This window comes from Pleurodeles waltl, chromosome 9 (genome assembly GCF_031143425.1).
Source record: "Pleurodeles waltl isolate 20211129_DDA chromosome 9, aPleWal1.hap1.20221129, whole genome shotgun sequence".
Lineage (NCBI taxonomy): Eukaryota > Metazoa > Chordata > Amphibia > Caudata > Salamandridae > Pleurodeles > Pleurodeles waltl.
Genome location: NC_090448.1, coordinates 8,440,635 through 8,464,119, shown reverse-complemented (window position 1 = coordinate 8,464,119; position 23,485 = coordinate 8,440,635). Strand labels below are relative to the sequence as shown.

At 54.9% G+C, this 23,485-nt stretch overlaps 1 protein-coding gene across 1 annotated transcript in view; it reads left to right on the top strand.

The window, feature by feature from the left end:
- Nucleotides 1-23,485, top strand: part of LOC138258827 (dual specificity protein phosphatase 7-like) — a 65,848-nt gene that overhangs the window by 9,349 nt on the left and 33,014 nt on the right. Inside the window, exon 2 of the mRNA XM_069206098.1 lies at nt 22,948-23,373. Coding sequence (XP_069062199.1) covers nt 22,948-23,373 — 426 coding nt within the window. The remainder of the gene's footprint in view (nt 1-22,947; nt 23,374-23,485) is intronic.

Sequence of the window (23,485 nt, the reverse complement as noted above, 5' to 3'; positions counted from 1 at the left end):
AGCCGCTTCCCTCAGCAGGGCCTGCCCTCAGCAGGGCCTTCCCTCAGCAGTCTGTCAGCAGGGTCTGCCCCGCGTGACTCTATTAATTACCGGTTGTTAGCCGAGAGTGATTATCAGTAATCCTTTAATGTGTACAGAGTGCTGGCACCCCTCCCCCCCCCATGCTGCTAGTGCCTGCTGGAGTGCGCAGCCTTGTGTGACCCTGGGCGTGCGCAGCGGGGGTGGCTGACCAGCCCTCCCTGCCTTGGGGTGGGGGGCGCTGACCCCACCACAGCAACCTTCTCTCTGCCTTCTGGTGCACATGCTCATTTTTACACCCCCCCCCCCCCCCCCCCCCCCCCCCGGGACTCCAGGCCTCTTGAAGCCCCCAAACGTCCTCTTCACAGCGCCCCATGGATGAACACTTGACTCCTAGGCGCTATAGATGTGACTGCTCAAACATTCCTAACCGGATCTGGAGCTCATTATTGCACACACCTGGAACTCCAGGCCTCTTGAAGCCCCCACACTTCCTCCTCACAGCGCCCCATGGATGAACACTTGACTTCTAACCGCTCTGGGTTCTGTGTATACATGTGACAGCCACGGGAGGGCAGGCTCAGACATTCCTGTCCCGGCCTGGAGCTCATTACACACCCTCTGGGACTCCATGCCCCTTGAGGACCCCACCCTCCCTCCTCTCAGCGCCTCCTGGTTGAACACTTGACCTCTAGGCGCTCTGGGTTCTGTGAAGACATGTGACTGCCTGGCTCTGAAGCTTATTATTACTCGCCTCTGAAGCTCCAGGCGTCTTGAAGCCCGCACACGCCCTCCTCACAGCGCCACATGAATGAACACTTGACTTCTAGCCGCTCAGGGTTCAGTGTAGACATATGACTGCCGGGGGCGGATAGCCTCAGACATTCATGCCTTTCTCTGGAGCTCATTATTTTTCACCTCTGGAACTCCAGGCCTCTTAAAGCCCCACTCTCCCTCCTCACAGCGCCATTGGACTTCTAGCCGCTCTGGGTTCTGTGTATACATGTGACTGCCGGGGGCGGACAGGCGCAGACATTCCTGCCCGGCTCTGGAACTAATTATTATTCACATCTGGGACTCCAGGACTCTTGAAGCTCCCACTTTCCTTTCCTCACAGCGCCACTCGACTTCTAGCCGCTCTGGGTACTGTGCAGACATGTGACTGCGGGGGTGGACAGGCGCAGACATTCCTGCCCGGCTCTGGAGCTCATTATTACACACCCCTGGGACTCCAGGCCTCTCGAAGCACCCCTTCTCTCTCTCCTCACAGCGCCCCATGTATGAACAGTTGAGTTCTAGGCGCTATAGATGTTCCTGCCGGGGGCGGACAGGCTCAAACATTCCTGTCCGGGTCTGGATCTCATCACATACCCTCTGGGACTCCAGGCCTCTTGAAGCCGCCCCCCCCCCCCCTTCCTCACAGCGCCCCATGGATGAACAGTTGAGTTCTCGGCGCTCTGGGTTCCGTGTTGCTGTGTATACATGTGACTGCCGCGGAAGGACAGACTCGGACATTCTTGCCGGCTCTGGGTCTCATTAGTACACACCCTCTGGGACTCCAGGCCCCCTGAGGCCCTCACACTCCCTCCTCCCAGCGCTGCCTGGTTGAACGCTTGACTTCTAGGCGCTCTGGGTTCTGTGTAGACATGTGACTGCCCGGCTCTGAAGCTCATTATTACACACCCTGGGACTCCAGGCCTCGTGATGCCAGAAGAGACCTATGGAAAGGCCCGCAGCTCCAGTCACCCGGGTACCCCCCCCCCCCCCAGGTCGTTGCCCATTGGTGGAGGCTCCCTCACAAGGACCGCCCTCTGGCACCATTCAGAAGGGTTACAATTCTTCTGTTTTTCAATGGGGAGGGGATGCTGCAAGGACGTGTGCCCTAGAGCCAGCCCAGCTCTCGGGGGACCCTGCCCATGGGGTGCCACCCTGAGACTGCGGGTGTGAGGACCAGGACCCGGGGGTCCCGGCTGCGTCTCCTGGGGGGCCTGTATGCATGAATGTCAGGGGTAGCGGAAGTGACATCACACGCCTGTTGACATTCAGTTTTACTGGATATCACACACTCGCTCTCTCCCTCACACACACACTCGCCCACATGCACGCGCAACACATACATTGAAAAGCATTTTTTTCTCACCTCAACTGCTAGGAAGGTCATATTCCAGCCAATTCCACTGCATGTGTTTATTTCTCTTAAAGGGAATAATGGAACATTATTCCCTGATAGTGAAGTAAAAAAACTGAGAGCCAAGAGCCTCGACCGACCCCCATAAGAAGGAGCTGCTACTGCCTTCCTGGCACTGATTTTGTCACCTCTGAGGTCAGGGGTCGTGAAGGCAGTGCCAGGGGTCGCAGACCCCTAAATGACGCCCATGCCCGTATCTGTAATCCAGTGCCTGCCCTCAGAATGGACTAAACTCTGCCTTGTTGAGGCGCCCTCGATCTTGCAACACCCCCCCTTTTTACAGAAGTAGATCCTAACACGACCCCCCCCCCCTTTATCCACGGAAATAGATCCCGACACGCCTCCCCCTTTTATCCACAGATTATCTAACACATGGGTACTCGCAAACATTTTCCCAGGGGCCAAAAAGTTTGGTCTGTGAAGTGCCTTGGGGCCGCATTGATCCCAGGGTGGTGGCGGTGGGGTGACTAGGGGGATTGGTGGGAAGACAGGTGTAGGCGAAGCAAAGGCTATACATCTAGTGGCTGAAATAAACAATGGGAAACCAGAAACCCTGGAATGAATCCCGGCTTACCCACTTTTCCAAATTGTGTGATCCTAGGCAATTGTTTAGTGTAACTTTCCCTCCTTTTTCTGCATTATCACATTTAGGATGACCTCGAAATACCTGATTCATGGTGTGCGCTGCACAAAACCTGCTTCTATGTTTGATTTAATAAACTATAATGTTGTTTATGTATGATAGGAACCCAGGCCACCCATAAAGTGCACATACCAAGTGACTTGCCTCTTTAATTTACTATTGGTGGTGTTCTCAGGGTAAGGGAAATAAATAATGTTTCCAAATTTATGTTTGAAAACTATCACTTTAAAAGGAATACATCTCAATGCACTGATAAAATAAATTGTACTAAGGCGAAAAGGTTCTGCATGTTAACTAAATACACTTAATTCATTTTGAAGAGACTATCTTAGTTTTACACTTATGTTGCAAGATGTCTTTAAAAATGAAGGCGTTTCTAAAGTTAAGTGCAGGAGTCCCTACTTACTTCCTTTCTTTAGCACCAATTACGTTTGAAATAAATGATTGTGTGTGTATTTAATATTTTTGTTAGTGCAGAGTCGAGCAAACAGCTGCCCAGCGCTCCTGTTGCCCCAGGGGCCACATGTATAGGTCAGAGGGGGCCGCATGTAAAGGTCAGGGGAGCCGCACGAGGCCCGCGGGCCGTACTTTGAGTATCCCTGATCTAACATAAACTTAAACAAAAAAGAGCGAGGGGAAAAAAGTTATGGTTTGTGCAGTCAGGACACAGCTTTTGTGTACCCCTGGGGAAGAGGTCTCTCGTGAGCAACTCGACAATCACTACAGAGATGCTGTGTTGTCACACGCACTCCGAGGCCGGGGATGTGACCGAGAAGTGGACTCGGGTGAAACTCAGTGACGTTGACACAAGCGTGGACGGGGTCACACTGCCCAAAAGACTTTGTGCCCTCCATTGGCAGAGCCCTGTGCCCTCCATTGGCAGAGCCCTGTGCCACGGGCAGCAGGAGCGGAACCTGCTGAGCAACCTTGAACAAGACCTGCCTGGCACCTGCTAACGGCATGTGCCCACCCGTGGACTGCAAAGGTGGTTGTGAACAGCACAGTGACCTGCAGATCTGACCCCCCCTCCCCTCCACCTGCCTATGAGCCCCCTAGACCAGAACTGTGTTTCTCCCCTTAGAATAATCCGTGTAGTGCCTCTGGGGTCCTCTCCTGGAGGCAAGCGCTATGTAATTACGTTTTTCACAAAGACTTGGAATGATCATGTCCTGTTAGATCACTTCTGTGTCTGAGGTTTAGCCTCTAAGCACCCGCCGTGTAAGGCTCACTCGCTAGTAGGTGTTGTGTGATCACTCCTGTGTTGTGTTGTGTTGTATTGTGTCTGAGGTCTATCCTTGAAGCGCTTGTCATGTGAGGCTCACTCAGTAATATCTGTGATGTGATCACGTCCGTGTTGTATTGTGTCTGAGGCCTAGCCTCTAAGCACCTGCGTGTAAGGCTCACTCACTAATATCTGTTGTGTAATCACTTCTGTGTTGTATGTGTCTGAGGCCTAGCCTCTAAGCGCCCGCCGTGTAAGGCTCATTCACTAGTATCTGTTGTGTAATCACTCCTGTGTTGTTCTGTGTCTGAGGTTTAGCATCTAAGCACCTGCGTGTAAGGCTCACTCACTAATATCTGTTGTGCATCTCTTCTGTGTTGTATTGTGTCTGAGGCCTAGCCTCTAACCACCTGCCGTGTAAGGCTCATTCACTAATATCTGTTGTGTAATCACTTCTGTGTTGTGTTGTTCTGTGTCTGAGGTTTAGCCTCTAAGCGTCTGCCATGTAAGGCTCACTCGCTAGTATCTGTTGTGCATCACTTCTGTGTTGTATGTGTCTGAGGCCCAGCCTCTAAGCACCTGCTGTGTAAGACTCACTCACTAATTGTGTGATTACGTCTGTGCTGTATTGTGCCTGAGGTCTAGCCTTGAAGCGCCCGCCGTGTATGACTCATTCACTAATATCTATATCTGTTGTGTGATTATGTGAGCACTTCTGTGTTGTATTGTGTCTGAGGCCTAGCCTCTAAGCGCCTGCCCTGTAAGACTCACATGCTAGTATCTGTTGTGCACCACTTCTATGTTGTATTGTGTCTGGGGCCCAGCCTCTAAGCGCCCGCCGTGTAAGGGTCACTCGCTCGTATCTGTTGTGTGATCACTTCTGTGTTGTATGTGTCTGAGGCCTAGCCTCTAAGCGCCCGCCGTGTAAGGCTCATTCACTAGTATCTGTTGTGTAATCACTCCTGTGTTGTTCTGTGTCTGAGGTTTAGCATCTAAGCACCTGCGTGTAAGGCTCACTCACTAATATCTGTTGTGCATCTCTTCTGTGTTGTATTGTGTCTGAGGCCTAGCCTCTAACCACCTGCCGTGTAAGGCTCATTCACTAATATCTGTTGTGTAATCACTTCTGTGTTGTGTTGTTCTGTGTCTGAGGTTTAGCCTCTAAGCGTCTGCCATGTAAGGCTCACTCGCTAGTATCTGTTGTGCATCACTTCTGTGTTGTATGTGTCTGAGGCCCAGCCTCTAAGCACCTGCTGTGTAAGACTCACTCACTAATTGTGTGATTACGTCTGTGCTGTATTGTGCCTGAGGTCTAGCCTTGAAGCGCCCGCCGTGTATGACTCATTCACTAATATCTATATCTGTTGTGTGATTATGTGAGCACTTCTGTGTTGTATTGTGTCTGAGGCCTAGCCTCTAAGCGCCTGCCCTGTAAGACTCACATGCTAGTATCTGTTGTGCACCACTTCTATGTTGTATTGTGTCTGGGGCCCAGCCTCTAAGCGCCCGCCGTGTAAGGGTCACTCGCTCGTATCTGTTGTGTGATCACTTCTGTGTTGTGTCTGAGGCCTAGCCTCTAAGCGCCTGCCCTGTAAGACTCACATGCTAGTATCTGTTGTGCATCTCTTCTGTGTTGTATTGTGTCTGAGGCCTAGCCTCTAAGCGCCCGCCGTGTAAGGCTCATTCACTAGTATCTGTTGTGTAATCACTCCTGTGTTGTTCTGTGTCTGAGGTTTAGCATCTAAGCATCTGCGTGTAAGGCTCACTCACTAATATCTGTTGTGCATCTCTTCTGTGTTGTACTGTGTCTGAGGCCTAGCCTCTAAGCGCCCGCCGTGTAAGGCTCATTCACTAGTATCTGTTGTGTAATCACTCCTGTGTTGTTCTGTGTCTGAGGTTTAGCATCTAAGCACCTGCGTGTAAGGCTCACTCACTAATATCTGTTGTGCATCTCTTCTGTGTTGTATTGTGTCTGAGGCCTACCCTCTAACCACCTGCAGTGTAAGGCTCATTCACTAGTATCTGTTGTGTAATCACTTCTGTGTTGGGTTGTTCTGTGTCTGAGGTTTAGCCTCTAACCACCTGCCGTGTAAGGCTTACTCGCTAGTATCTGTTGTGCATCACTTCTGTGTTGTATGTGTCTGAGGCCCAGCCTCTAAGCACCTGCTGTGTAAGACTCACTCACTAATTGTGTGATCACGTCTGTGCTGTATTGGGCCTGAGGTCTAGCCTTGAAGCGCCCGCCGTGTATGACTCATTCACTAATATCTATATCTGTTGTGTGATTGTGTGAGCACTTCTGTGTTGTACTGTGTCTGAGGCCTAGCCTCTAAGCGCCTGCCCTGTAAGACTCACATGCTAGTATCTGTTGTGCATCTCTTCTGTGTTGTATTGTGTCTGAGGCCTAGCCTCTAAGCGCCCGCCGTGTAAGGCTCATTCACTAGTATCTGTTGTGTAATCACTCCTGTGTTGTATTGTGTCTGAGGTCTAGCCTTGAAGCGCTTGTCATGTGAGGCTCACTCCGTAATATCTGTGATGTGATCACTTCTGTGTTATATTGTGTCTAAGGCCTAGCCTCTAAGCACCTGCGTGTAAGGCTCACTCGCTAATATCTGTTGTGTAATCACTTCTGTGTTGTATTGTGTCTGAGGCCTAGCCTCTAAGCGCCCGCCGTGTAAGGCTCATTCACTAGTATCTGTTGTGTAATCACTCCTGTGTTGTTCTGTGTCTGAGGTTTACCATCTAAGCACCTGCCTGTAAGGCTCACTCACTAATATCTGTTGTGCATCTCTTCTGTGTTGTATTGTGTCTGAGGCCTAGCCTCTAAGCGCCCGCCGTGTAAGGCTCACTCACTAATATCTGTTGTGTAATCACTTCTGTGTTGTGTTGTTCTGTGTCTGAGGTTTAGCCTCTAAGCGTCTGCCATGTAAGGCTCACTCGCTAGTATCTGTTGTGTATCACTTCTGTGTTGTATGTGTCTGAAGCCCAGCCTCTAAGCACCTGCTGTGTAAGACTCACTCACTAATTGTGTGATCACGTCTGTGCTGTATTGTGCCTGAGGTCTAGCCTTGAAGCGCCCGCCGTGTATGACTCATTCACTAATATCTATATCTGTTGTGTGATTGTGTGAGCACTTCTGTGTTGTATTGTGTCTGAGGCCTAGCATCTAAGCGCCTGCCCTGTAAGACTCACATGCTAGTATCTGTTGTGCATCTCTTCTGTGTTGTATGTGTCTGAGGCCCAGCCTCTAAGCACCTACTGTGTAAGACTCACTCACTAATTGTGTGATCACGCCTGTGCTGTATTGTGCCTGAGGTCTAGCCTTGAAGCGCCCGCCGTGTATGACTCATTCACTAATATCTATATCTGTTGTGTGATTGTGTGAGCACTTCTGTGTTGTATTGTGTCTGAGGCCTAGCCTCTAAGCGCCTGCCCTGTAAGACTCACATGCTAGTATCTGTTGTGCATCTCTTCTGTGTTGTATTGTGTCTGAGGCCTAGCCTCTAAGCGCCCGCCGTGTAAGGCTCATTCACTAGTATCTGTTGTGTAATCACTCATGTGTTGTATTGTGTCTGAGGTCTAGCCTTGAAGCGCTTGTCATGTGAGGCTCACTCCGTAATATCTGTGATGTGATCACTTCTGTGTTATATTGTGTCTAAGGCCTAGCCTCTAAGCACCTGCGTGTAAGGCTCACTCACTAATATCTGTTGTGTAATCACTTCTGTGTTGTATTGTGTCTGCGGCCTAGCCTCTAAGCGCCCGCCGTGTAAGGCTCATTCACTAGTATCTGTTGTGTAATCACTCCTGTGTTGTTCTGTGTCTGAGGTTTAGCATCTAAGCACCTGCCTGTAAGGCTCACTCACTAATATCTGTTGTGTAATCACTTCTGTGTTGTGTTGTTCTGTGTCTGAGGTTTAGCCTCTTACCGTCTGCCATGTAAGGCTCACTAGCTAGTATCTGTTGTGCATCACTTCTGTGTTGTATGTGTCTGAGGCCCAGCCTCTAAGCACCTGCTGTGTAAGACTCACTCACTAATTGTGTGATCACGTCTGTGCTGTATTGTGCCTGAGGTCTAGCCTTGAAGCGCCCGCCGTGTATGACTCATTCACTAATATCTATATCTGTTGTGTGATTGTGTGAGCACTTCTGTGTTGTATTGTGTCTGAGGCCTAGCATCTAAGCGCCTGCCCTGTAAGACTCACATGCTAGTATCTGTTGTGCATCTCTTCTGTGTTGTACTGTGTCTGAGGCCTAGCCTCTAAGCGCCCGCCGTGTAAGGCTCATTCACTAGTATCTGTTGTGTAATCACTCCTGTGTTGTATTGTGTCTGAGACCTAGCCTCTAAGCACCTGCTGTGTAAGACCCACTAATTGTGTGATCACGTCAGTGTTGTATTGTGCCTGATGGCTCTCCTTGAAGCGCCTGCCGTGTAAGACTCACGCACTAATATCTGTTGTGCGATCACGTTTGTTTTGTAGTGTCTCGAAGGTCTAACCAAGCGCCTTGTGAGAGGGGGACTATTGAGGCACTTGACATAGAACAGGAAGAGTCTATGTCTCAGCCAAACGAACACCTTTAAGATTTGATCATGTAAATTCTGGGTGGGCGAGGGGTCAAATGTCAAATATAAATGAGCCACAAAACAGAAACACCCACCACCACCCCTATCCCCCCCCAAACTGGCTACCAATTGTATTTTTTTAATAAAGTACACAAAACAGTATAATAATCCTGTGTGTATCTTTGAGTTGTATCTAATTCACGTTCTTCCGTACCAGTAATTGTATATACAAGATATCCCCTGGTACAGAACACGTCTTCGAAACAGTTGTGCTCAAAATACACAATAGTGAAACAGCCCTATAGGCATTTCTTTACAGACAAAGAGAAAATAATGAGATTTTTCCAGAATCATAAATTTAAAAGTTTTAAAAGCTACCCCTCAGAAATAGTGATGGGGTCCGCTTAGTTCAAGAGCGCCCCAAGGACTCGCGGGGAGGAGGGGGACACTGAACCAGGGTCCAGTTTCCCTCCTGGGCCCTTTCCTTCCCCCAAGGCCTTTGTTAATGCCGGTAATCAGTGGACCGGGGAAGGCCTCGCCACCTCTCTGACGCCAAACATCGCCGACGCGTTTCGACCTCAGCAGGTTTGGGATCCAGGAGGCCAGCATCAGGGCAGAAACCATGGCTGTCGTCTGGGCATGCGCAGAGGCTACATCCTTGTTTTTTGGGATGAGGCGATTATAAAGTCGTGATGGGGAATTACCTGGCCTTCGGGTGTGTTTAATAGTTGGCGCTCTGCTTCTCGCGTCCTGTGACATATTCAGCGCCTGGAGGCGGTCTTCTGTTAGGTGGTTCGTCTCAGCCGAGACCCTTTTTAAACACCCATCAGGCTGCTGGGCGGTAGCTTACCTGGGGGTTGCCTCTCTTGGGGTTCTGCTGCTCAAGGAAAGTTAGAAGGCTCTGCCTAGAGGGGGAGAAGTCCTGTTTTTTGGGGTGCATGGAACCCCTTTTTCTCTGCTATATTCTGGAGGGAGTTTGACTGCATTGAGAATTCATTGATCTGGTTCTCCTTGTATGTGACAGGACGGGAGGCGGACCGGGGCAGAGACCTGAGCCGGAAAGAAGTGCTTCGAAGCTGTGTTTGGAGGCGCTGGAGCGTTGTGTTAGAGTGTGGCCAGAGACAGAAGAGAGCTGAAAGTCTGAACACATCGGGGAGACAGGCAGACCAGACAGGGGGAGCAGGCAGACCAGGGGGAGCAGGCAGACCAGGGAGAGCAGGCAGACCAGGGAGAGCAGGCAGACAGGGAGAACAGGCAGACAGGGAGACTGGCAGACCAGACAGACCAGGGAGAGCAGGCAGACCAGGAGAGCAGGCAGACCAGGAGAGCAGGCAGACCAGGGAGAGCAGGCAGACCAGGGAGAGCAGGCAGACCAGGGAGAGCAGGCAGACCAGGGAGAGCAGGCAGACAAGGAGAGCAGGCAGACCAGGCAGACAGGGAGAGCAGGGAGACCAGGGAGACCAGGCAGACAGGGAGAGCAGGCAGGCAGGGAGAGCAGGGAGAGCAGGCAGACAGGGAGAGCAGGGAGACCAGGCAGACAGGGAGACCAGGCAGACAGGGAGACCAGGCAGACAGGGAGGCTGGCAGACAGGGAGAGCAGGCAGACCAGGAGAGCAGGCAGACCAGGAGAGCAGGCAGACCAGGGAGAGCAGGCAGACCAGGGAGAGTAGGCAGACAAGGGAGAGCAGGCAGACCAGGGAGAGCAGGGAGAGCAGGCAGACAGGGAGAGCAGGCAGACAGGGAGAGCAGGCAGACAGGGAGAGCAGGCAGACCAGGCAGAGCAGGGAGACCAGGGAGACCAGGCAGACAGGGAGAGCAGGCAGGCAGGGAGAGCAGGGAGAGCAGGCAGACAGGCAGAGCAGGGAGACCAGGCAGACAGGGAGACCAGGCAGACAGGGAGACCAGGCAGACAGGGAGACAAGACAGACCAGGGAGACCAGACAGACCAGGCAGACCAGGGAGACCAGACAGACCAGGCAGACAGGGAGACTGGCAGACCAGGCAGACAGAGAGGCTGGCAGACAGGGAGAGCAGGGAGACCACGCAGACCAGGCAGACAGGGAGACCAGGGAGACCACGCAGACCAGGCAGACAGGGAGACCAGGCAGACCAGGCAGACAGGGAGACCAGACAGACCAGGCAGACAGGGAGACCAGGCAGATAGGGAGACATGGAGACCAGGGAGACTGGCAGACAGGGAGACCAGGGAGACTGGCAGACAGGGAGACCAGGGAGACTGGCAGACAGGGAGACCAGGGAGACAGGGAGACTGGCAGACCAGGCAGACAGGGAGGCTGGCAGACAGGGAGACCAGGGAGGCTGGCAGACAGGGAGACTGGCAGACCAGACAGACCAGGGAGACCAGACAGACCAGGCACACAGGGAGGCTGGCAGATAGGGAGACCAGACAGACCAGGCACACAGGGAGGCTGGCAGATAGGGAGACCAGGGAGACAGGGAGACCAGGGAGACTGGCAGGCCGCAGACGCCTGTGGCGAGGGACCCCTCAGGCTGTGCGGAAGGGTTCTGACTGCCCACAGCAAACACTGCAGAGTGCCTGTCTCTAAAACCTATCGGAGCAGCTGGGCTCCTGGTGCCTGCAGGCCACTGAAGGGCAGGGAAGAAAGTCCCTTCCTCTGAAGTTCACCAGTTGTAACTAGTCTGGCACTGGTCTGAGAGAAGATTCTTCGTTGGGAGGAAGTGATGAGGCAAGCTCCACTCTCTGGGCTGCTGCCAGAACCGAGCACTGCTCAGAGGGCGGCGAGGGCATGGGTTTCAGCATCTGAGACTGAACCAGCAGCTGGCAAGGGGAGGGCACGGTCTACCTGCCTCAGGCTGGCACAGAAGGACCAGGAGACGTGTGTGTGTCTCTTTCTCTTTCTTCTTCCCCCCCCCCCCCTCCCCTCTGCCATGGTTTAGCCAAGATTTGCCCAGTGGTGGGAATATTTGCCCCCTCCCCACACTAAACAATTGTGCTTCCTGTAAGGGGGTCCTGCCATCTCCACCCCTGGCAGGCCAGTCGGTTGCACCTCCTCCTCCTAGCACGGGCTCTTCTAGGAGCTAGGGCGCCTCGTGTGATCTCCTGTCCACAGCACCCCTCACCCCCGCCCTCCTTGGTGTGGCCCCCGAGCCAGTCCCGGGGCTGGACACGCCGACGGACAGTGCAGCCAGGAGTTGTGGTCAGTCCGTCCCTCGGAGCATCACCCCTCAGGATGCCCCCAATATATGCTGTTCTGCCCCCTCCCCATTCGCTGCTCACACCTTTAACAAGGGTTTACCAATCTAGACGCCTGCGCTTTATTTCTTAACGTTCTTTTTATAGTTTCGTTCCACGTGTGAAGCGTAATATTTTACCTCACAGGAGTTTATTAAATTGGTCTAGAAACCAGTTCTTGTGCATTTTGCCGAATTCCAACTGTGGGAAACGTGTTCTAAAAATTAAACCAAAGCCCACCGTGCATAAAAAATAAGACAATTGTAACACCGGACAAGAAATGGCCTTTTGTGTTTTTATCTTCCTGGTCCTACATTTCCCAGCCTCGCCCTCCTAGGAGGCAGCGCCTCTGTTTCTGGGATGACGTGTGATCTTGGGCACTGCAGGGGTGGGGGGGCTGAGGTGTTATACTGGCACTTGACACAACTTATCAGATCTTCAGTATTTGTCGCTTACTTGTGCCCGACGCCCCCCGTGAGGCCCACACTGCGCACACGGTGTCTGAATGTTGTGAGTGAGCGATGTGTGAGTATCTGCTGCCATCACCCCGGACACACGCCCCAGTGAGGCCCGCACTGCGCACACGGTGTCTGAATGTTGTGAGTGAGCGATGTGTGAGTATCTGCTGCCATCACCCCGGACACACGCCCCAGTCAGGCCCACACTGCGCACACGGTGTCTGAATGTTGTGAGTGAGCGATGTGTGAGTATCTGCGGCCATCACCCCGGACACACCCCAGTGAGGCCCACACGGGGCACACGGTGTCTGAATGTTGTGAGTGAGCGATGTGTGAGTATCTGCGGCCATCACCCCGGACACGCCCCAGTGAGGCCCACACTGCGCACACGGTGTCTGAATGTTGTGAGTGAGCGATGTGTGAGTATCTGCTGCCATCACCCCGGACACACGCCCCAGTGAGGCCCGCACTGCGCACACGGTGTCTGAATGTTGTGAGTGAGCGATGTGTGAGTATCTGCTGCCATCACCCCGGACACACGCCCCAGTGAGGCCCGCACTGCGCACACGGTGTCTGAATGTTGTGAGTGAGCGATGTGTGAGTATCTGCTGCCATCACCCCGGACACGCCCCAGTCAGGCCCACACTGCGCACACGGTGTCTGAATGTTGTGAGTGAGCGATGTGTGAGTATCTGCGGCCATCACCCCGGACACACCCCAGTGAGGCCCACACGGGGCACACGGTGTCTGAATGTTGTGAGTGAGCGATGTGTGAGTATCTGCTGCCATCACCCCGGACACACGCCCCAGTGAGGCCCACACGGGGCACACGGTGTCTGAATGTTGTGAGTGAGCGATGTGTGAGTATCTGCGGCCATCACCCCGGACACGCCCCAGTGAGGCCCGCACGGGGCACACGGTGTCTGAATGTTGTGAGTGAGCGATGTGTGAGTATCTGCGGCCATCACCCCGGACACACCCCAGTGAGGCCCACACGGGGCACACGGTGTCTGAATGTTGTGAGTGAGCGATGTGTGAGTATCTGCTGCCATCACCCCGGACACACGCCCCAGTGAGGCCCGCACTGCGCACACGGTGTCTGAATGTTGTGAGTGAGCGATGTGTGAGTATCTGCTGCCATCACCCCGGACACACGCCCCAGTGAGGCCCGCACTGCGCACACGGTGTCTGAATGTTGTGAGTGAGCGATGTGTGAGTATCTGCTGCCATCACCCCGGACACGCCCCAGTGAGGCCCACACTGCGCACACGGTGTCTGAATGTTGTGAGTGAGCGATGTGTGAGTATCTGCGGCCATCACCCCGGACACACCCCAGTGAGGCCCACACGGGGCACACGGTGTCTGAATGTTGTGAGTGAGCGATGTGTGAGTATCTGCTGCCATCACCCCGGACACACGCCCCAGTGAGGCCCGCACTGCGCACACGGTGTCTGAATGTTGTGAGTGAGCGATCTGTGAGTATCTGCTGCCATCACCCCGGACACACGCCCCAGTGAGGCCCACACGGGGCACACGGTGTCTGAATGTTGTGAGTGAGCGATGTGTGAGTATCTGCGGCCATCACCCCGGACACGCCCCAGTGAGGCCCGCACTGCGCACACGGTGTCTGAATGTTGTGAGTGAGTGATGTGTGAGTATCTGCTGCCATCACCCCGGACACGCCCCAGTGAGGCCCACACGGGGCACACGGTGTCTGAATGTTGTGAGTGAGCGATGTGTGAGTATCTGCGGCCATCACCCCGGACACGCCCCAGTGAGGCCCGCACGGGGCACACGGTGTCTGAATGTTGTGAGTGAGCGATGTGTGAGTATCTGCGGCCATCACCCCGGACACACCCCAGTGAGGCCCACACGGGGCACACGGTGTCTGAATGTTGTGAGTGAGCGATGTGTGAGTATCTGCGGCCATCACCCCGGACACACCCCAGTGAGGCCCACACGGGGCACACGGTGTCTGAATGTTGTGAGTGAGTGATGTGTGAGTATCTGCGGCCATCACCCCGGACACGCCCCAGTGAGGCCCCCACTGCACACACGGTGTCTGAATGTTGTGAGTGAGTGATGTGTGAGTATCTGCTGCCATCACCCGGACACACGCCCCAGTGAGGCCCGCACGGGGCACACGGTGTCTGAATGTTGTGAGTGAGCGATGTGTGAGTATCTGCTGCCATCACCCCGGACACGCCCCAGTGAGGCCCACACTGGGCACACGGTGTCTGAATGTTGTGAGTGAGCGATGTGTGAGTATCTGCGGCCATCACCCCGGACACATGCCCCAGTGAGGCCCACACTGGGCACACGGTGTCTGAATGTTGTGAGTGAGCGATGTGTGAGTATCTGCGGCCATCACCCCGGGGACACGTACCAGTGAGGCCCGCACTGCGCACACGGTGTCTGAATGTTGTGAGTGAGCGATGTGTGAGTATCTGCGGCCATCACCCCGGACACACGCCCCAGTGAGGCCCGCACTGGGCACACGGTGTCTGAATGTTGTGAGTGAGCGATGTGTGAGTATCTGCTGCCATCACCCGGACACGCCCCAGTGAGGCCCACACTGCGCACACGGTGTCTGAATGTTGTGAGTGAGCGATGTGTGAGTATCTGCGGCCATCACCCCGGACACACGCCCCAGTGAGGCCCACACGGGGCACACGGTGTCTGAATGTTGTGAGTGAGTGATGTGTGAGTATCTGCGGCCATCACCCCGGACACGCCCCAGTGAGGCCCGCACGGGGCACACGGTGTCTGAATGTTGTGAGTGAGTGATGTGTGAGTATCTGCTGCCATCACCCCGGACACGCCCCCCGTGAGGCCCACACTGCGCACACGGTGTCTGAATGTTGTGAGTGAGCGATGTGTGAGTATCTGCTGCCATCACCCCGGACACACGCCCCAGTGAGGCCCGCACTGCGCACACGGTGTCTGAATGTTGTGAGTGAGTGATGTGTGAGTATCTGCTGCCATCACCCCGGACACGCCCCAGTGAGGCCCGCACTGCGCACACGGTGTCTGAATGTTGTGAGCGATGTGTGAGTATCTGCTGCCATCACCCCGGACACACGCCCCAGTGAGGCCCACACGGGGCACACGGTGTCTGAATGTTGTGAGTGAGCGATGTGTGAGTATCTGCTGCCATCACCCCGGACACGCCCCAGTGAGGCCCACACTGCGCACACGGTGTCTGAATGTTGTGAGTGAGCGATGTGTGAGTATCTGCGGCCATCACCCCGGACACACGCCCCAGTGAGGCCCACACTGCGCACACGGTGTCTGAATGTTGTGAGTGAGCGATGTGTGAGTATCTGCGGCCATCACCCCGGACACACCCCAGTGAGGCCCACACGGGGCACACGGTGTCTGAATGTTGTGAGTGAGCGATGTGTGAGTATCTGCGGCCATCACCCCGGACACACCCCAGTGAGGCCCACACGGGGCACACGGTGTCTGAATGTTGTGAGTGAGCGATGTGTGAGTATCTGCGGCCATCACCCCGGACACACGCCCCAGTGAGACCCGCACGGGGCACACGGTGTCTGAATGTTGTGAGTGAGCGATGTGTGAGTATCTGCTGCCATCACCCCGGACACACGCCCCAGTGAGGCCCACACTGCGCACACGGTGTCTGAATGTTGTGAGTGAGTGATGTGTGAGTATCTGCTGCCATCACCCCGGACACACGCCCCAGTGAGGCCCGCACTGGGCACACGGTGTCTGAATGTTGTGAGTGAGTGATGTGTGAGTATCTGCTGCCATCACCCCGGACACGCCCCAGTGAGGCCCGCACTGCGCACACGGTGTCTGAATGTTGTGAGTGAGTGATGTGTGAGTATCTGCGGCCATCACCCCGGACACGCCCCAGTGAGGCCCGCACTGCGCACACGGTGTCTGAATGTTGTGAGCGATGTGTGAGTATCTGCTGCCATCACCCCGGACACACGCCCCAGTGAGGCCCACACGGGGCACACGGTGTCTGAATGTTGTGAGTGAGCGATGTGTGAGTATCTGCTGCCATCACCCCGGACACGCCCCAGTGAGGCCCGCACGGGGCACACGGTGTCTGAATGTTGTGAGTGAGCGATGTGTGAGTATCTGCGGCCATCACCCCGGGGACACGTACCAGTGAGGCCCGCACTGCGCACACGGTGTCTGAATGTTGTGAGTGAGCGATGTGTGAGTATCTGCGGCCATCACCCCGGACACACGCCCCAGTGAGGCCCGCACTGGGCACACGGTGTCTGAATGTTGTGAGTGAGCGATGTGTGAGTATCTGCTGCCATCACCCGGACACGCCCCAGTGAGGCCCACACGGGGCACACGGTGTCTGAATGTTGTGAGTGAGTGATGTGTGAGTATCTGCGGCCATCACCCCGGACACGCCCCAGTGAGGCCCACACTGCGCACACGGTGTCTGAATGTTGTGAGTGAGCGATGTGTGAGTATCTGCTGCCATCACCCGGACAGACGCCCCCCGTGAGGCCCACACTGAGCACACGGTGTCTGAATGTTGTGAGTGAGTGATGTGTGAGTATCTGCGGCCATCACCCCGGACACGCCCCAGTGAGGCCCACACGGGGCACACGGTGTCTGAATGTTGTGAGTGAGTGATGTGTGAGTATCTGCGGCCATCACCCCGGACACACGCCCCAGTGAGGCCCACACGGGGCACACGGTGTCTGAATGTTGTGAGTGAGTGATGTGTGAGTATCTGCTGCCATCACCCCGGACACGCCCCAGTGAGGCCCACACTGCGCACGGTGTCTGAATGTTGTGAGTGAGTGATGTGTGAGTATCTGCTGCCATCACCCCGGACACGCCCCAGTGAGGCCCGCACTGGGCACACGGTGTCTGAATGTTGTGAGTGAGCGATGTGTGAGTATCTGCTGCCATCACCCCGGACACACGCCCCAGTGAGGCCCGCACGGGGCACACGGTGTCTGAATGTTGTGAGTGAGCGATGTGTGAGTATCTGCGGCCATCACCCCGGACACGCCCCAGTGAGGCCCGCACTGCGCACACGGTGTCTGAATGTTGTGAGTGAGCGATGTGTGAGTATCTGCTGCCATCACCCGGACACGCCCCAGTGAGGCCCACACTGGGCACACGGTGTCTGAATGTTGTGAGTGAGCGATGTGTGAGTATCTGCTGCCATCACCCCGGACACACGCCCCAGTGAGGCCCACACGGGGCACACGGTGTCTGAATGTTGTGAGTGAGCGATGTGTGAGTATCTGCTGCCATCACCCCGGACACGCCCCAGTGAGGCCCGCACGGGGCACACGGTGTCTGAATGTTGTGAGTGAGCGATGTGTGAGTATCTGCGGCCATCACCCCGGGGACACGTACCAGTGAGGCCCGCACTGCGCACACGGTGTCTGAATGTTGTGAGTGAGCGATGTGTGAGTATCTGCGGCCATCACCCCGGACACACGCCCCAGTGAGGCCCACACTGGGCACACGGTGTCTGAATGTTGTGAGTGAGCGATGTGTGAGTATCTGCGGCCATCACCCCGGACACACGCCCCAGTGAGGCCCGCACTGGGCACACGGTGTCTGAATGTTGTGAGTGAGCGATGTGTGAGTATCTGCGGCCATCACCCCGGACACACGCCCCAGTGAGGCCCGAAATGGGCACACGGTGTCTGAATGTTGTGAGTGAGCGATGTGTGAGTATCTGCTGCCATCACCCGGACACGCCCCAGTGAGGCCCGCACGGGGCACACGGTGTCTGAATGTTGTGAGTGAGTGATGTGTGAGTATCTGCGGCCATCACCCCGGACACACGCCCCAGTGAGGCCCGCACTGGGCACACGGTGTCTGAATGTTGTGAGTGAGCGATGTGTGAGTATCTGCTGCCATCACCCGGACACGCCCCAGTGAGGCCCACACGGGGCACACGGTGTCTGAATGTTGTGAGTGAGTGATGTGTGAGTATCTGCGGCCATCACCCCGGACACACGCCCCAGTGAGGCCCACACGGGACACACGGTGTCTGAATGTTGTGAGTGAGCGATGTGTGAGTATCTGCGGCCATCACCCCGGACACACGCCCCAGTGAGGCCCACACGGGGCACACGGTGTCTGAATGTTGTGAGTGAGTGATGTGTGAGTATCTGCTGCCATCACCCCGGACACGCCCCAGTGAGGCCCGCACGGGGCACACGGTGTCTGAATGTTGTGAGTGAGCGATGTGTGAGTATCTGCGGCCATCACCCCGGACACGCCCCAGTGAGGCCCGCACTGGGCACACGGTGTCTGAATGTTGTGAGTGAGCGATGTGTGAGTATCTGCTGCCATCACCCCGGACACACGCCCCAGTGAGGCCCGCACGGGGCACACGGTGTCTGAATGTTGTGAGTGAGTGATATGTGAGTATCTGCGGCCATCACCCCGGACACGCCCCAGTGAGGCCCACACTGCGCACACGGTGTCTGAATGTTGTGAGTGAGTGATGTGTGAGTATCTGCTGCCATCACCCCGGACACGCCCCAGTGAGGCCCACACGGGGCACACGGTGTCTGAATGTTGTGAGTGAGCGATGTGTGAGTATCTGCGGCCATCACCCCGGACACGCCCCAGTGAGGCCCGCACGGGGCACACGGTGTCTGAATGTTGTGAGTGAGCGATGTGTGAGTATCTGCGGCCATCACCCCGGACACACGCCCCAGTGAGGCCCGCACTGCGCACACGGTGTCTGAATGTTGTGAGTGAGCGATGTGTGAGTATCTGCTGCCATCACCCCGGACACGCCCCAGTGAGGCCCGCACTGCGCACACGGTGTCTGAATGTTGTGAGTGAGCGATGTGTGAGTATCTGCGGCCATCACCCCGGACACGCCCCAGTGAGGCCCGCACTGCGCACACGGTGTCTGAATGTTGTGAGTGAGCGATGTGTGAGTATCTGCGGCCATCACCCCGGACACGCCCCAGTGAGGCCCGCACTGCGCACACGGTGTCTGAATGTTGTGAGTGAGCGATGTGTGAGTATCTGCGGCCATCACCCCGGACACACGCCCCAGTGAGGCCCGCACTGCGCACACGGTGTCTGAATGTTGTGAGTGAGCGATGTGTGAGTATCTGCGGCCATCACCCCGGACACACGCCCCAGTGAGGCCCGCACTGCGCACACGGTGTCTGAATGTTGTGAGTGAGCGATGTGTGAGTATCTGCTGCCATCACCCCGGACACGCCCCAGTGAGGCCCGCACTGCGCACACGGTGTCTGAATGTTGTGAGTGAGCGATGTGTGAGTATCTGCTGCCATCACCCCGGACACGCCCCAGTGAGGCCCGCACTGCGCACACGGTGTCTGAATGTTGTGAGTGAGCGATGTGTGAGTATCTGCTGCCATCACCCGGACACGCCCCAGTGAGGCCCGCACGGGGCACACGGTGTCTGAATGTTGTGAGTGAGCGATGTGTGAGTATCTGCGGCCATCACCCCGGACACACCCCAGTGAGGCCCACACGGGGCACACGGTGTCTGAATGTTGTGAGTGAGCGATGTGTGAGTATCTGCGGCCATCACCCCGGACACACGCCCCAGTGAGACCCGCACTGGGCACACGGTGTCTGAATGTTGTGAGTGAGTGATGTGTGAGTATTTCCTCCCCCGCCCACTACACACCCCTTCACACTACCTAATCAAACATTTCGGTACTCGACACTGGGTGAAGGTTCCTCCCCGCCCAGCGCATTCTGAAGGACACGAGTGAACATCTGACTGAATGTTTCTGACTATAACTGCAGCCTGTGTCCTACCGGTGAAGCACACGTGTAACACACACACACACAAACTAGATGTGTCCAGACTACACCTTGCCGGCCTCTGTCCTACCCGGTGAAGCACCCGTATAACACACACACACATACTCTAGATGTGTCCACACTAGACCTGGCTGCATCCTGCGTCCCTACCCAGTGAAGCACACGCGTGATACACACACTAGATGTGTCCAGACTACTCCTTGCCGGCCTCTGTCCTACCCGGTGAAGCACCCGTGTAACACACACACACATACTCTAGATGTGTCCACACTAGACCTGGCTGCATCCTTCGTCCTACCTGGTGAAGCACAGGCGTGACACACACACTAGATGTGTCCAGACTAGACCTGGCTGCATCCTTCGTCCTACCTGGTGAAGCACAGGCGTGACACACACACTAGATGTGTCCAGACTAGACCTGGCTGCATCCTACGTCCCTACCTGGTGAAGCACAGGCGTGACACACACACTAGACGTGTCCAGACTAGACCTGGCTGCATCCTACGTCCCTACCCAGTGAAGCACACGCGTGACACACACACTAGATGTGGCCAGACTAGACCTGGCTGCATCCTGCATCCCTACCCGGTGAAACACACGCGTGACACACACACTAGATGTGTGCAGACTAGATCTGGCTGCATCCTACGTCCCTACCCGGTGAAACACGCGTGACACACACACTAGATGTGTCCAGACTAGACCTGGCGGCATCCTACGTCCCTACCCGGTGAAACACACGCGTGACACACACACTAGATGTGTCCAGACTAGACCAGGCTGCATCCTACGTCCCTACCCGGTGAAACACACGCGTGACACACACACTAGATGTGTCCAGACTAGACCTGGCTGCATCCTTCGTCCCTACCCGGTGAAGCACATGTGTGACACACAACACTAGGGGCCAGATGTATCAAACCTTTTTGCATTCGCAAACGGTGCGAATGCCCGTTTGCGAATGCAAAAATAAGTTTCAGTATTTATGAAAGGAATTCGCAACGCAAATTTAAGGAATCGCTAAAATAGCGATTCCTTAAATTTGCGAGTCTGTTTAGAGAATCGCAAACTGCCATTCTCTAAATAAGAAATCGCAAATAAGGAATCCTTATTTGCGATTCCTAAACAACATGTAACAAGCAATTCCTTAATGCGAATTGGGCATTAAGGAATCGCTATTACCACCAAGTTGAACTTGGTGGTGACCATGTGCAAATTTTAAAAATGCATTTTTAAAATTGACATGTAACGCACACATGCCCCTTTGGCATGTGTGCGCCTTACATGTCCTGAAATATTTTTTGGGGGTGCAGCAGAGGGGGCCTTAGGCCCCCAGCACCCTGGAGTTTGCATTTCCTAAATTGCGAATTCCAGTTAGGAATTCGCAATTTGGGAAATGCAAAAAATTCACAAATATGGGCCTACAGGCCCGTACGTGCGAATGGGGTTTGTATCGCAATTTGCGATTCGGTAATAGCATTTGCGATTTTTAAGAAATCGCTATTACCGATTCGCAAATATGATACATTGCATTTTGCGAATCAGAAATAGCGATTTCTTAAAAATCGCTATTTCCGAATCGCAAATGCCTTTTTTGTTACATCTGGCCCTAGATGTGTCCAGACTAGACCTGGCTGCATCCTACGTCCCTACCTGTTGAAGCACATGCGTGACACACACACTAGATGTGTCCAGACTAGACCTGGCTGCATCCTACGTCCCTACCGGGTGAAGCACACGCGTGACACACACACAACCCTACCCGGTGAAGCACACGTGTGACACACACACTAGATGTGTCCAGACTAGACCTGGCTGCATCCTACGTCCCTACCCGGTGAAGCACACGCGTGACACACACTAGATGTGGCCAGACTAGACCTGGCTGCATCCTACGTCCCTACCTGGTGAAGCACACGCGTGACACACACACTAGATGTGTCCAGACTAGACCTGGCTGCATCCTACGTCTCTACCTGGTGAAGCACATGTGTGACACACACACTAGATGTATCCATACTAGACCTTGCTGCATCCTACGTCCCTACCCGGTGAAGCACACGCGTGACACACACTAGATGTGGCCAGACTAGACCTGGCTGCATCCTTCGTCCTACCCAGTGAAGCACACGCGTGACACACACACTAGATGTGTCCATACTAGACCTGGCTAAATCCTTCGTCCCTACCCGCTGAAGCAGATGCGTGACACACACACACTAGATGTGTCCAGACTAGACCTGGCTGCATCCTTCGTCCCTACCCGGTGAAGCACACGCGTGACACACACACTAGATGTGTCCAGACTAGACCTGGCTGCATCATGCGTCCTACCTGGTGAAGCACACGTGTGACACACACTCTAGATGTGTCCAGACTAGACCTGGCTGCATCCTCCGTCCTACCCGGTGAAGCACACGCGTGACACACACACTAGATGTGTCCAGACTAGACCTGGCTGCATCCTCCGTCCCTACCTGGTGAAGCACACGCGTGTCGCACACAAGACTGGATGTGGTGTAGCCTCAGCCCTACCTGGTGAAGCTGACATATGCCACACAAGACTAGATGTGGCCCTGGCTGCAGCGTGACTAGGTCCCTGGCCCTCCATCCAGCTGTTAATCCAGACTGACCAGCATTCCAGGCCCCCCGAGCTTGTCACTGCTAGCTTCCAGATCCAGTGGTCCTGCTGCTCTTCTCTCTTTCCAAAGCTGATCTTACAAATCCCATTTGGTTGAAATGTAGCAATTCATTTCCAGTGCTACGAAGCCCCATGCCTGCGTTCACAAGCGCTGTAACAACTTTGTGTAAATTATTGAGTAAAAAGTGATGTAACTTGTGTGTACCCCTTCTTTTCCCAGGGGGCTTCTCCAAGTTCCAGCTGGAATATCCGGACCATTGTGAGACGAGCCTGGACAGCTCCTGCCCTAGCTCGTCACCCCCCACCTCGGTCATGGGCCTTGGGGGGCTTCGCATCAACTCCGACTGTTCCGACGGAGAGTCCGACCGGGAGCCGGGCAGTGCCACCGAGTTCGAGAGCCCCCTCCCCAACAATCAGTCCACTTTCCCTGTGCAGATCCTGCCCTACCTGTACCTGGGCAGTGCCAAAGACTCCTCAAACCTGGACGTCCTGGCCAAGTATGACATCAAGTACATCCTGAACGTGACGCCCAACCTGCCCAACAAGTTTGAGCACAACGGGGATTTCAAGTACAAGCAGATCCCCATCTCAGACCACTGGAGCCAGAACCTCTCGCAGTTCTTTCCGGATGCCATCGCGTTCATTGGTAGGTAGTGGAGTGCTGCCTATGTACTGCGTTCTTACCAATGCCTTCTAAACCTGCCTTGTCTGCTTTTATTAGCTGTCGTGTGCTCACCTTTGCATGAGGCCCTGACTAG